This window comes from Coffea eugenioides, chromosome 2 (assembly GCF_003713205.1).
Source record: "Coffea eugenioides isolate CCC68of chromosome 2, Ceug_1.0, whole genome shotgun sequence".
Lineage (NCBI taxonomy): Eukaryota > Viridiplantae > Streptophyta > Magnoliopsida > Gentianales > Rubiaceae > Coffea > Coffea eugenioides.
The window spans coordinates 4,938,166-4,951,107 of record NC_040036.1 but is presented as its reverse complement, the minus strand read 5'-3'; the positions used below and the strand labels follow the sequence as shown (position 1 = coordinate 4,951,107).

The 12,942-nt window shown below is 34.4% G+C and overlaps 2 protein-coding genes across 2 annotated transcripts; one reads left to right on the top strand and one right to left on the bottom strand.

Annotated features, from left to right (window-relative positions):
- Window positions 1–2,701: 2,701 nt before the first annotated feature.
- Window positions 2,702–5,960, top strand: LOC113761863 (putative glycerol-3-phosphate transporter 1). Its single transcript, XM_027305022.1, has 3 exons — window positions 2,702–2,878; window positions 3,970–5,000; window positions 5,167–5,960. The coding sequence occupies exons 2-3, from the start codon at window positions 4,043–4,045 to the stop codon at window positions 5,712–5,714; spliced, it is 1,506 nt and encodes a 501-aa protein (XP_027160823.1). The 5' UTR covers window positions 2,702–2,878; window positions 3,970–4,042; the 3' UTR covers window positions 5,715–5,960.
- A 2,058-nt stretch (window positions 5,961–8,018) lies between these two features.
- On the bottom strand, window positions 8,019–10,371 carry LOC113762535. The gene is made up of 2 exons (XM_027306023.1): window positions 9,929–10,371; window positions 8,019–8,407 (listed from the first exon to the last, which is right to left on the bottom strand). The coding sequence occupies exon 1, from the start codon at window positions 10,134–10,136 to the stop codon at window positions 9,963–9,965; it is 174 nt and encodes a 57-aa protein (XP_027161824.1). The 5' UTR covers window positions 10,137–10,371; the 3' UTR covers window positions 8,019–8,407; window positions 9,929–9,962.
- Window positions 10,372–12,942: the final 2,571 nt, after the last annotated feature.

Genomic DNA, 12,942 nt, shown 5'->3' with positions numbered 1-12,942 from the left:
ATATTACATATAATACATATTATAAATATATTTATAAATGTAAAAGTGTATATTATTATAAATGTATAAATTACAAATGAATATTATATAAATGTATAAATTATAATTTTATTAATATATATTAATATTATGTATAAATGTATTAATATAATTAATATAAATGTACAAATGTATTAATATTATGTATAAATGTAAAATTAATATTATGTATATTAATATAAATGTATTATATTATGTATAATACATAATATAAATGTATATTATAAATATACATTAATATATATATATATTATGTATAAATGTACATTTATATAAATGTAAAATATATATTATATTATATATAATTTATATAATATATAATATTCATATAAATATATTATAAATATGTAAAAATATTTTTTAAGTAAAATAAAATATTTATAATATGTAAAAATAAATATATAAATATTTAATATATATAATATACATTAATATTAATTATAAATATTATAATATTATAAATATGGTGTTTATATAATATTTCAATTTGTAATATTTATTGTATATTTCATTATATAAATATTCATATAATATATAATATATAATTTTCAATTTGTATAATATACATAATATTGTATATATATAATATAATATACATAATATAATATATTATACATAATATACATTATTACATTATTACATATTATGTATATTATATATTATACCTAACATTATTAGACATTATTATACACAATAATGTACATAATAATATTATACATTAATAATGTATATATTATAATATAATGTACATAATATATTATGTATAAATATTTACACATTTATGTATACAATATTACATATTATGTATATTATATTATGTATATTATAATATATTATGTATAATATTAATGTATATAAATATTTATATAATATATAATATATATAATTTTCAATTTGTATATTTCAATTTATATTAATATAATATATATATATAATATACATAATTGAAATATACATATGTAATTGTTTTTTATATAATGTTTGGATATGGTGTTTTTGGAGTTGTTTTAGAAATACACATTTACTGTAGCATTTGGGATGTGAAAAACAGTTTTTCAAAAACAGCTCCAAAAACAAGGATCCAAACACACCCATCATTTTCAAGCTTGATGTGCAAATTGCAACACCAGATATGAACGCGACTTGGTAAATGAAAACCTGAAAATTTTCGCACTTCAACTTCATTGGAAGAAAAAACGACATTTCTCTTTCAGGATACCAACACGATAGAATGGGAACAATTTTGTCAACAAAGTTGAAAATTAAAGAGTGAGTGAGTTTCTCTCGTTTTCTGCTTTCATCATTTGCAGGTGTAGCCACTGGATTCGATGTTGCTGATCTAATTGGCCTGCTGATGAAACCCTTACCAACGAACATTCACTTGGGCACCCGTATTATTATTATTACAAGTGTATAATCTACTCGTCCCGAATCAAGAATTCCACCTGGCCAGCACTGAAATTGATTTTATATTTTAGCAACATTATCGGTTTACTTTCTTCCTGTGGCCAGCATTAATGTCATTAAGGAAGAATACGTACCTCTCCGATCCAGAGTACATAGAAAATTTGGAAAAATGAAGTCGTCAACTGCGTCGTTTCTAATCGGAAACAGGAGGTTCCAGTGGATAGCTCGGTTGGTTCTGATCGTCTGTCTTTACAATAAAGTTTCATGTTTGACATCCATTTGCTATCGTTGTCCGAATGATTCCGAGATATCCCTCCGGACCGTAAAAAAAAAAAAAAAAGGGAAACGGGAAATGTGAAAGCTCTGTATTACCTCAATAAAAAAGGGGAGAAGGAAAAAGGCTAGCAAGCATTACGTGACTTATTTAACAAGGAACTTATAAATATGAAGAAATGCCTCTAAGGCATGGATAGTCAAAGTTGGATTTTGTTTTATGCGAATTACTAGGACAAACGGGATGCAAGTCAATTGATTTGAGGATACTTCATCACAAGATCTCAAGAGTCAAGTTAAAATGTCCGGATTAGACTCCCAAATTCTGAACTCTCTCTCTCTCTCTCCCTCGTAAAGATGAGGTATCTTTTGCTTTTATTAACACAGAAGCTTAGGTTGCGTTTAAATTACAATTTTTTGGATTGCAATACTTAGTATAAGTATTTTAGCATATATTATAAATAAAAAAATATTCAATGATAAATTAAAATGTACTTTAAGTGGTTGATAAAATGATATGACTATCACAAGACAATTACGAGTTAAGACTCGCATAAAGTGAAAGAAGCGCTAATATAAAATGTTTAATTTAGAAATCTGATATTAGTAATTGCGTATCAAAGTAGTCAGATTGAGTGCTCACATAGATCCGAACTCTAAAACTTAATTAAAGTTGTAACTAGTCCAATAAGATGATTGTCTACGAGATTAGAGGTTTATTGGGATTTTTCTCCCACAAGTAAGAAGTAAAGGGGACAGAAGTCGTCTTACGAATTTCAAGTAATCAAGACTTATGACTTATCCCTCAAGGGGCAAAGATGTCAACCGGGGCTATTGAGTTTTCCCACCTCATCAAAATCGATAGCCCGAGACTTTGGTTAACTTTGACGCCCTTAAGGGTACAACCGGGATTCAAGAGCGGCAATTTTCTATTTTAAATTGAGCTTTCCTCTTGCGTTGCAACTCGCATCTCAGCCAGCCAGCCAGCCAGCCAGTGAAGGGTGTGTGCCTATTTACAGCTTGGTAAAGCAACTCCTTGCAGGTTACTCCTCGTCAAAATTGAAAATCCCCCATAGCTAGAGACAGGAAAGAGAGTTAAATATAACAGAGAAGCAAGAGATCGATAAAGCATTTCAGCTGAGCCTGCTTAACAAGCAACGTAAGCTTCCTAATTCTTTTATTGATCCAATCGGTTTTTCTGACGTTGTATTGATGTTCTGTTTTTTAAAAGGTTGGTTAGGATGGTTATCTGCTGTTTTTGAGCTGCTGCCGAGCATATTTTGGCTTGACAAATTTCGAAAGATTTTTTCTAGAATATATTGTTATGTTTCGAGTTTTCCGACGGTTTCAGATTTTGGTTAAAATACACGAACTTATCTTGTTCTTTGGACCACGTATAACTTCGTTACAAGATTCTGTTATTTTCAGTTTGTCCGATTCAGATTGTTTTGCTTGTCTAAGCTCTGATTTCCCTTGTTGATTGTGTGCATGCGTGAATTATCAGTTTGTCCGATGCATTCGGGCAAAAAACTTACCGACTTTCTATTCAGATTGTTTTGCTTGTCTAAGCTCTGATTCCCCTGTTGATTATGTTCATGCGTGAATTAGTACTATTGGGTTCAGTCCTCTTGGTGACTTCGGGCACGGATGCTCCCTTATACTATCTGATTCTGTACTGCAATACATCCGGTTTTTTACTTTTTAATTTGCACTTCCATTCTCTTTTAGGTGTGCTTTTGGGTATATTTTCTTGTCAGATTCTTTTCATTGCCTTGATTTTGATGGCGAAAGGGATTATTCTGCGCTGGAGTTCTTGCTGGAGCGATTAGTTTAGCTGTTTGACAGTGTCAAGATTACTCTTCTGAGTTCTAAAAAAATTAAAGATTCTCTTGACAGTTGGAGAGGTATCGAAATCTTCCGAGCAAATAAGACAAATTAACCCGGATGCCACCTCGATTTTACAGATACCGAACCCCTGAACCTTTTCTCTTCAAAGTACCCGCATGAAACCCTTTGCTATTGATTTTTTGGGAAAAAGTTTGATCTTTGAATTGGCAAAACAGACACTACAGCTTATCTAATGGTGTAACTTGTTTCTCTTGTTGACCTGCTCATCTTTTGCATCGAGACATGAGGGCTTTGCTTTAATGTTCTTTTCCATACTATTTGAACTGAATTATGTTTAGCAACTCATCTGCTCAAAAATAATCATTATCCGATCTCTTACTCTTTTGTTTTTCCCTGTTTCAGGTTTGCTTCTGGCTTAGTAAGAGAACCATTTCACCTACGCTTCACCTCATATTTTCCATTCGAAAAGCCTTTGATGGGTTCCCCTTCAGAATCCGTAGCGGAGAAAAACCAGGGAAAGCCCCGGGGAATTGTACTGATTGAGAAATTAAAGAAAACCTCAGTTTCTTTCAACACCTATCAAGCCGTTGTCCTAATTGTAACATTCTTTGCTTACGCATCATTCCATGCTACTCGGAAAACTACCAGCATTGTCAAGAGCGCACTTGATCCTGAATCAGGAGCTAAAAGCACCAAATTGTTGCTTCAGCTTGGAAATGGTTGGCCACCATTCAATGGTCCAGATGGCACATCATTGCTTGGTGAACTTGATGTTGCCTTTCTTTTTGTTTATGCCATAGGAATGTATTTCTCTGGCCACATGGGTGATAGAATGGATCTTAGACTATTCCTAACTGCAGGAATGGTTGGAACTGGTGTATTCACAGCCCTTTTTGGGGTTGGGTATTGGGGGAATGTCCACATCTTTTACTACTTTTTGATAGTTCAGATGATGGCAGGATTGTTCCAATCTACTGGATGGCCATCAGTGGTGGCAGTTGTTGGGAATTGGTTTGGGAAGAAGAAGAGAGGGCTTATAATGGGCATTTGGAATGCTCACACTTCTGTGGGTAACATTACAGGGTCCTTGGTTGCTTCGGCTTTATTAAAGTATGGATGGGGATGGTCAACTGCTGTTCCTGGTCTGGGAATTGCCTTCATTGGCTTGATGGTATTCCTTTTCTTACCTGTTAGTCCGGAGTCTGTTGGGGCCAACAATGATGAAGAAGATGAAGAATGCTCTCCCAAAAAAGATGGCGAGGAAATATCAGAACCTCTTCTCAGATCAGAGAAGGAAGAGGTGGAGTCTGCAGTTGGGTTCATCGAAGCATGGAAAATTCCTGGTGTTGCACCTTTTGCTCTTTGCCTATTCTTCGCCAAGTTGGTGGCTTATACGTTTCTGTATTGGCTTCCTTTTTATATTAACCATACAGGTACCCATCATTCTTGGATTTTTTGATTGGCTTGTATATTTTCATTCCTCAATTCAGGCAGCAGACCTTAGTTGATTGCCTTTTTAGTTCCACAATTGTGCGGGTCACCTTTCAATACAAGCTGTTTGATACATTTTATTGACCTCTCTTTGTTTTTGGGCTGCAGCTATAGATGCAAGGTACTTGTCTGATGAAGAGTCTGGAAACCTGTCGACATTGTTTGATGTTGGAGGGGTTGTTGGAGGAATTCTAGCCGGTCATATTTCCGATCATTTAAATGCTAGAGCTATAACAGCTGCGAGCTTTATGTACTGCGCTATTCCTGCTCTGTTCTTTTACAGAAGTTATGGAAACATCTCGATGACCATGAATATCATCCTCATGTTGATCACCGGCATGTTTGTCAATGGACCTTACGCTCTCATCACAACTGCTGTATCGGCTGACCTGGGAACACATAGCTCATTGAAAGGCAACGCCAGGGCTTTAGCAACTGTTACTGCAATAATAGATGGCACTGGTTCAATTGGAGCTGCCATCGGTCCACTGCTAACAGGGTACATTTCAGCTAAGAGCTGGAATGCAGTTTTCACAATGCTCATGGCAGCTGCTCTAGTTGCGGGTTTGCTTCTTACTAGGCTTGTTGTGTCAGAGGTGGCTACCAAGATTCAAGAGTCGAGGTCCTGTCCAGGGCCGCCTCCTGTTGAAGTGTGATTGTTCTTGGGGAGGTAACATATTTAATGGTGCTTGTGTATATTCTTGCTTTAGCTCTAATCCTCGGATGATACACATGAAGAGGTGAAGAATCTTCTGGTGTTAAAAACCAAGACAGGAGAGGGTGTTTTATGTCCTCCTTCCAGGTTGAAACAACTTACTAATCGGTTCTCAGAAATTTTGCAAACCAGGCGAATATGCGACAGTATCTAAATTGTGTGTCCTCGGAAGGTTCTCAAAAATTGTTCTGATGTCTGGGTGTGCCCTTTGAAAAGAACAGATGGGTATGATGTTAGCAACTTGAGGCTGTGTATCTTGATACTTATTTTTCATGTATATAAGGCGTGGATAGAAAGCAGAAAGCCTGCAATGTATGACTGCTCAGTGTAACAACATATCAGGTTACATTCAGGCATTTGTTGATTTTGATTGAACATTTATTGTCAGTGGCTCCTTATCTGGGGTTAAAAACATCTCTCCAATGACGAATGAAATCGGCATATGTTTTTAGATGGGTTATTAAAAGATTCCTGTATCATCAACATGGTTTCAATCGTTTTCAATTGATGCTTGTTTAGCAATTTTGTTACAGAATGAATGAGCCAATTGACTATGCTAATCGCTAATTGGTAAACGCCAATTAGTAGTCAAGAGATCTCTACTACAACTTGGAACTCGGCCTTCTTTCCTCCATTTTGGGATTTCTAATTGATTCACTCCGCCACCTTTGCAAATTACTGCGGTCATTAGTGAGTCACCCTTCTGTCTTCGGACTTTCTTTCTCAGTTCTTCTGTAAGTGGAAGTTTCCGGTTCCAAACCACCGCTCCACTGTTTCTTTGTGTTCTTTCTTTTCCAGAGGGAGACGAGGGGAGTTGGAGGCGGGCATTACTGCTGATGGTACTTGGTCCAATTGCAACGGACAAGATAATGAACGTGTTTGGATAGGAGATTATTTGAAATAATTTTTTGAAAAAATACTGTAACATTTTTTTGATATGATGTATGCGAAACAAAAATATAGTTGAAAAATGTATTTGCGATGCAAATAAATAAATTTGTAAAAATAAAAAAGGAAAATTTATTCAAAATGTTCCTCACATATTTTGCTAAAAGAAGTTTTTCTTTTTTTATTTTTAAAATAGTAATTTATGTTCCTTACAAAATCAACACGATAAAATTTAGTCCCAATCTAAATTGTGACCAATTTTTACACTAAATTCATCACGTAATCTACGCATTGTCATTTTTTTTTGGCAAAAAAGATTTGAGTTTCATTTATGGTTAAACAAATGACCCGATCCGTAATTATTTTCACCCCTAAAAAAGTAGGATCTAACTTGAATTTTATTCATTTTTCTCCTAAAAAGTGGAATCCGATCTAATTCATATTCATCTTTTGCCTCTAAAAAAAGTAAATTTTGATTTTTTTTCTACATAAAAGTGATTGCATGTGGGTCATATGGTGATTTCAAATTAAAAAGTGATTAAAAATTTAGATTGGGACAAAATTTTGCTTACTTAAATTTGTGAGAAACATAAAATTAATATTTTAAAGATGAAAGATAAAAAAAAAAAAAAAAAAAATTCATTCGACGAAATGTACAAAACTTTTTGAACGATTTTCCCAATAATAAAATATCCAATTATTATCAAATGTACTGCTAGAACTTACATGCAGGGGTTCTGGAATCTGCACCGTGTTAAGAAACTTCAAAGTCCTAGTGATCATAACAAATGGATGGCTCCGAAGAAAAACGTTCTGAAAATAAACGTAGATGGAGCTTTCTCAGATGAAGGGGCTGGAATTGGATTAGTGTTAAGGAACCACCTAGGCCAAATTGAAGCAGCAATGTCGGAAAGAATTTCAGGAGCTTATAGCGCAGATCATGTGGAGGCCTTGGCTTTTCTCAATGCCCTGCAGTTAGCCAAAGACTATGGAATTACATTCTTCCTAGTTCCTACTCGAAGGGGATGCACTGAATATCGTGCAGAGAATCAAAAGTAGTGAACCTGATTTGTCCTTAATTGGCAATTTGATTCATGTTATTAGGTTCATGATGGCTGACTCTGATTTTGTCAAAGTGTTTCAGTAAAAAGGACTAGGAAATGTTCCTGCTCATATTTTAGCTAAGATGTGACTTTTCATATAACTTTTTATTGACGTGGTAAAATTGATTCTTGTATAATTGTATTGAACGCCATGACAAGATAGGGCAGAAATGAATATTGCTATTTAATCTTGAGAAATGAGTATTTGCAACAGATTTCAATCATGTTTTTACCATATGGCACCTGAAAAGACATTCTCAGAGAGCGATTTTCTTTCATAAATCAATTTTTTTTCTGTGACAAGCATATGGCAACATGGTTATCCTTAACAGATTAACTAAGCTAGACATGTAAGGCTTTCATTTCATGGTGCGTAATCTGAAGGGGAGTAAAAGATGTTACTACAGACAAGGAACCAGGAAGTATATGGAAAGACTATAAAACAACTAAATCAGAATTTTCAGTAATCGAGTAACTGACCAAAACGGCAGCAATCACCTCACAAGATTTAACCACTTATTCAGCAAATATTTAACTCCCCATCTCCCCACCAGAAAAAAGTGAAATAATGACCAAACTATGAGATATCCTGTTCCACCACTGCAGTTTCTTGTATCAGTCAAAATGAAACCAACTAATCGACCTGCCAAATTCAACACTAAGAGCCCTTATAAGACTGAAAGATAGGAAAAATTACACCCCATCAATAGCATAAACACCAAGCAAGTACAACAGCAAGTATTTCTAAGCATGTGGCTTGCATGCAAACAAATCTAACCACTAAAACCTAAATAAGGCCAGTTGGGATCCTCTATGCCACTACTCGGTGCCAAATTCAGTGTCAATCCCACTTATCACGTAATGATAGAAGAAATTTAAATAAATAGCACATGACAAATTAAATAAACAGGACACTTGGCATAAATATAGAAGTGGCAATGAATTGCCACTGGAAAAGTGGCACTGAGGATCTCATGTGAAATAAGGCGATTCTATATCTATCATACAGCACAATGGGTTCCAATCAAAGTCCTGTATCCAACTTCACTGGTACAGAATGTCATTCCAGAGCTAGGTAGAATCACTTGACAAGATCACTCCTATCACCATATTACAGAGAAAAGAAACTTGAACATTGATCGAGAGAGAAATGCTATACTCACTAAGCAATTAACATCAAGCATACAATTCTCCACCAAACCATCCGAAGGACAAATCCTCATCGAATACTAACTAGATATACCGTCATTTTAGTATCAAACTGAAGGTTTGTTATATGTTCTATTGGAGTATATCATTCAATGCCATGGAGATGGCAAAGTCACTAAACTTGCAGCTATTGTTTCACAATTTAATAGAGAGTTGAGGAGATTTGTAGCATTAGCACGTTATCCTCCATTTCATATGAGATTCTCTCTACCAACACAATGTCGATCCAATGTACACCTCCATAAAAGAATTTTTATCTCAATTTTTGTTGTTTATGGAAATAAAGCACCAGAAAAGGAATGGAGCACAGGTCCCCTAGTGGAACTCAGATGCGAAATGCAATTGAACACAAGTCAACAGCATGATAGCAAATGCAGCGTTTTGGATAAAACGCTTTAACTGCTAAATCCATAGAAAGGTCCAACTCCAACCCCTGAACTATTCTTTAAACAGTGGTGCATTCTAACGGAATAAGAATTTACAGTAGAAAGCATGATCATCACCATACTCCATAGAAATATAAGGAGTATCTAGTTCAGGTTCACCTCCATAAATCTGTCAAGAATCTAGCAAAATTGCATAACCCTCTGATAGGTTCTTGTGCATATATTGCAGTAATTTCAAATGACGAACTCTCATCCAGTGACACCAATAAATCAGATAGAAAGAGAAATGAGGCCCCTCGCCCCAATCAGATTCATACGGTGATGACCTCCATTACGTGTGGAACAGCAATATGAAAGTGAAAATCAAACACATATAATACACGCATGCAGTATTACTACGCCGAAACAGACATATTAAATTTTTTAAAAAATAAATATACAATCAAATTATTGGGATGCGAAATCACTGTAGACATCTCCGGTGACTTTAACGACTGAATTAGAAACTGTATAGCTCATAACATAAACGAAAAAGAAAAATAAATGGTTGGCGTGAGGAAGAAACGCACCGGATCATAATTGAAGAAAAGAAAAGCAATTGAACTAAACGCCGTCGCCGGGCTTCTTGGGCTTGCGATACTTTTCTTCGACTTCTTTCGCCCGAAAGAGGAATTCGTTGGTAAGATTCCTAATATTTGGGACGTTATAGTTCTGGGCTATGTATATTCCGCAAACTGTACCCGCTATGAACGAGAAGCTGCTCCTGATTATCCCCATCAACCCGTCCTCCCAAGCCCCAACACCCCCGCCCCTTTCTGTCTCTTTTCCAAACGCTGCAAAAATTCACATTTAGGGCTTTCTATGGATTCACTATTATTATGGTCGACTTGCACACCACAACAGTCGATTGCCCACGACGGCCGGCCGCAGTAGCGAGTCGAAGACGAAGCACGTCAGCTGCCACTGATTCTGACTACTAAGCACACTCCTTTTTCTTAGTTGTGGGCCGAGCACTGGTACTTCTCGCTCTTAATTCTCGGTTTTCTTGGGCCGGACTGTCCGGGTCCAGTATATTACGTTTAGCCCGAGGTAATACGTTTCTTTTCTTTCTTTTATTTTATTTTTTAAACCACCTTTCCATTTAATTAGTGGTCATTGGCCTTGGTCCAAGAAGGTGAATTTTGGGCAAAGGTTTGATTGGGGATAGAATTTTCATGCATTATTTACTTGGGAGGCGACCAATGAAAGAAAACGCTTCATCTCAGGTCAACACCTTCTACGTTTGTCGGTGTGGACAGACAGGCATTTAAGGATTAAAAATTCAGGACAGATTTTAATTACCTGGGATGAGCTACAGCAAAATTCAAGTACTTTATTAGATTTTTGTAAGAATTTTTTTATGTGCGCTGTCGTTTAAAGAATTTATTTCAGTGCAACAATTCTTTGATACATCTAAGCTAACCATGCTTCCCATTAATATGCCTCTATATGAGATTAGTTCTAAATCCATACAGGTGCGTGGCGCACTCGTCTAATCACCGACTCTGCCGAGTAAGAATAGGTGTATGTTAAACTAAATTAAATGTATCGTTGCATAACAAAAAATTACTTTATAAGAGTTCCGTATGAAAATCATTTGATTCCAAATAACTCTGTGCATACAAAATTCGAAACTAGTAATGTATACAGGACGTAACTAATCATTCTTGGTGTAAAATACAAGAAAAAACAAATTCATCATTTTTTGTTTTTCTAAAAAATATATATATATATATATATATATATATATATATATATATATACGGTGATCTATACATGCCACTGACGATGGCGACAATTAACCCAACTCATGATTAAGTTTATCAAACACTACTCACGCACACATTAAAAGAAAAAGAAACAACAAAATGAGTAAAAATTTAAAAAAAAATGCACTGGGCTCCCAAATGATTAAACGTGCTCTTATCTCTTTTTTTAAAAAATTTTAATTTTCCCCATCTATTGTCGGTTATTGTCATTGAGATCATCTTATCACGTATGGGCATATTAAAAAAAAATAGAATGAAAATTTTGTGACCGTGTCTCCAAAAAAATTGCACTGGCTATTTACTTAAAGAGTTATGGAAACTATAAGTTACTCTTTTCCCTATGTTCTGCCCCTCTATTTTTTTATCGAGATAGTCCTTAAGCCAAATTTAAACTGCATTTTGTCCAAGGTTTATAAGAACTTTTAAGAGTTGTATCTTGGAGATAACCAAAAATAAATTGTAGATCCGCTGTTAATCGAAATTTAAAAAGTATTTATCTATAAAATTAGGAGAAGACAGGCCTTCATGATTTGGTTGAAACCATTAGTGAAAGAATAAACATTTTAATCATACGATGCAAGTTTTTGCACAAGGACTTAAATTGTCCATTTTAAAAAGCTGCCAAAAGATCATCCTTATAATAATAAAAAGACAAAAGAGAATAATAAAAAAGAAAAAAAAATCAAAGATCATGTCAGATCAAAAATTTTGCGCAATGATTGATTAGCATGTTGCCCCTAAACTTATTGTAGACTTCTGACTTATCCCCAAAACTATCAATTGTAACACCTCTATACTTTGCAATATTTATGGCTAATTATGATGATCCAATGGTATTCTAGAATATTGTTTTGCAAGAAAAATGCGCTAATGAACCTAAAAATACGTGTTCTTCTAAGCATTCCAATAGAACTTCTAAATTTTACTTGCAACCAATTAGTGTTGCAAAATATAACTATATTGTAAAATCAATAGTAAATGAAAGAAGTTAATCCTATAACCTGTACAAACACGTAGTTCATACTATCAAAAGTTCTTATGTCCCTTTTTTTGTTCATAATCAAAAGTTCTTTTGTTTTGACTGTAAGCATTAATTTGATGACAAAACAATAAAAATGAGAGTTGAAAAGAAGAGACATGAAAAAAGGTAAAATGACAGTAGTAATATAGTAAGAGAACACATATGAATAATATTGATCACTTCAATAAATTAAAATACTTATCTCTATATAATTTCCTAGAACACTTTGAGTTGATCCGGGCAACGTATAATGAATATAAAATATATATATATATATATATATATCATGAAATGATTATAATTGATAGTGTAAGAGGCAAAGTGCAAATTGACCATAGTTCATTGGGCACTTTGCAATTAACCCTAATCAGAGATTAGGCGGAACGAACCTTCCTTGAATATTATAATCGCGGATTCCACACCAGGTCCTTTCAAGAAAAGGACAAAATACTGGTATATATAGAATATAGCATGACAAAGGAGATAATAATTCTGACAATCTTGTGCGACTAGGAGTGCACTTTTAGTCGATGATTACCAAATACTGCTACATATACGTCACGCTATAAATCTAATTAGAATTTCAAAAAATTGGTATTTTTTTAAACCAAATAATAATAATAAAAATAAAGAAAGAAGAAAGAAAAGGAAAAAAAGACTTGCACTTTTTTTTTTTTTTGGTTGGGAACCCTTTCACCTATTAATATTAACAGTACTAGTACAAGTTAATATGTGTACTTTGTTCAATGTTTAT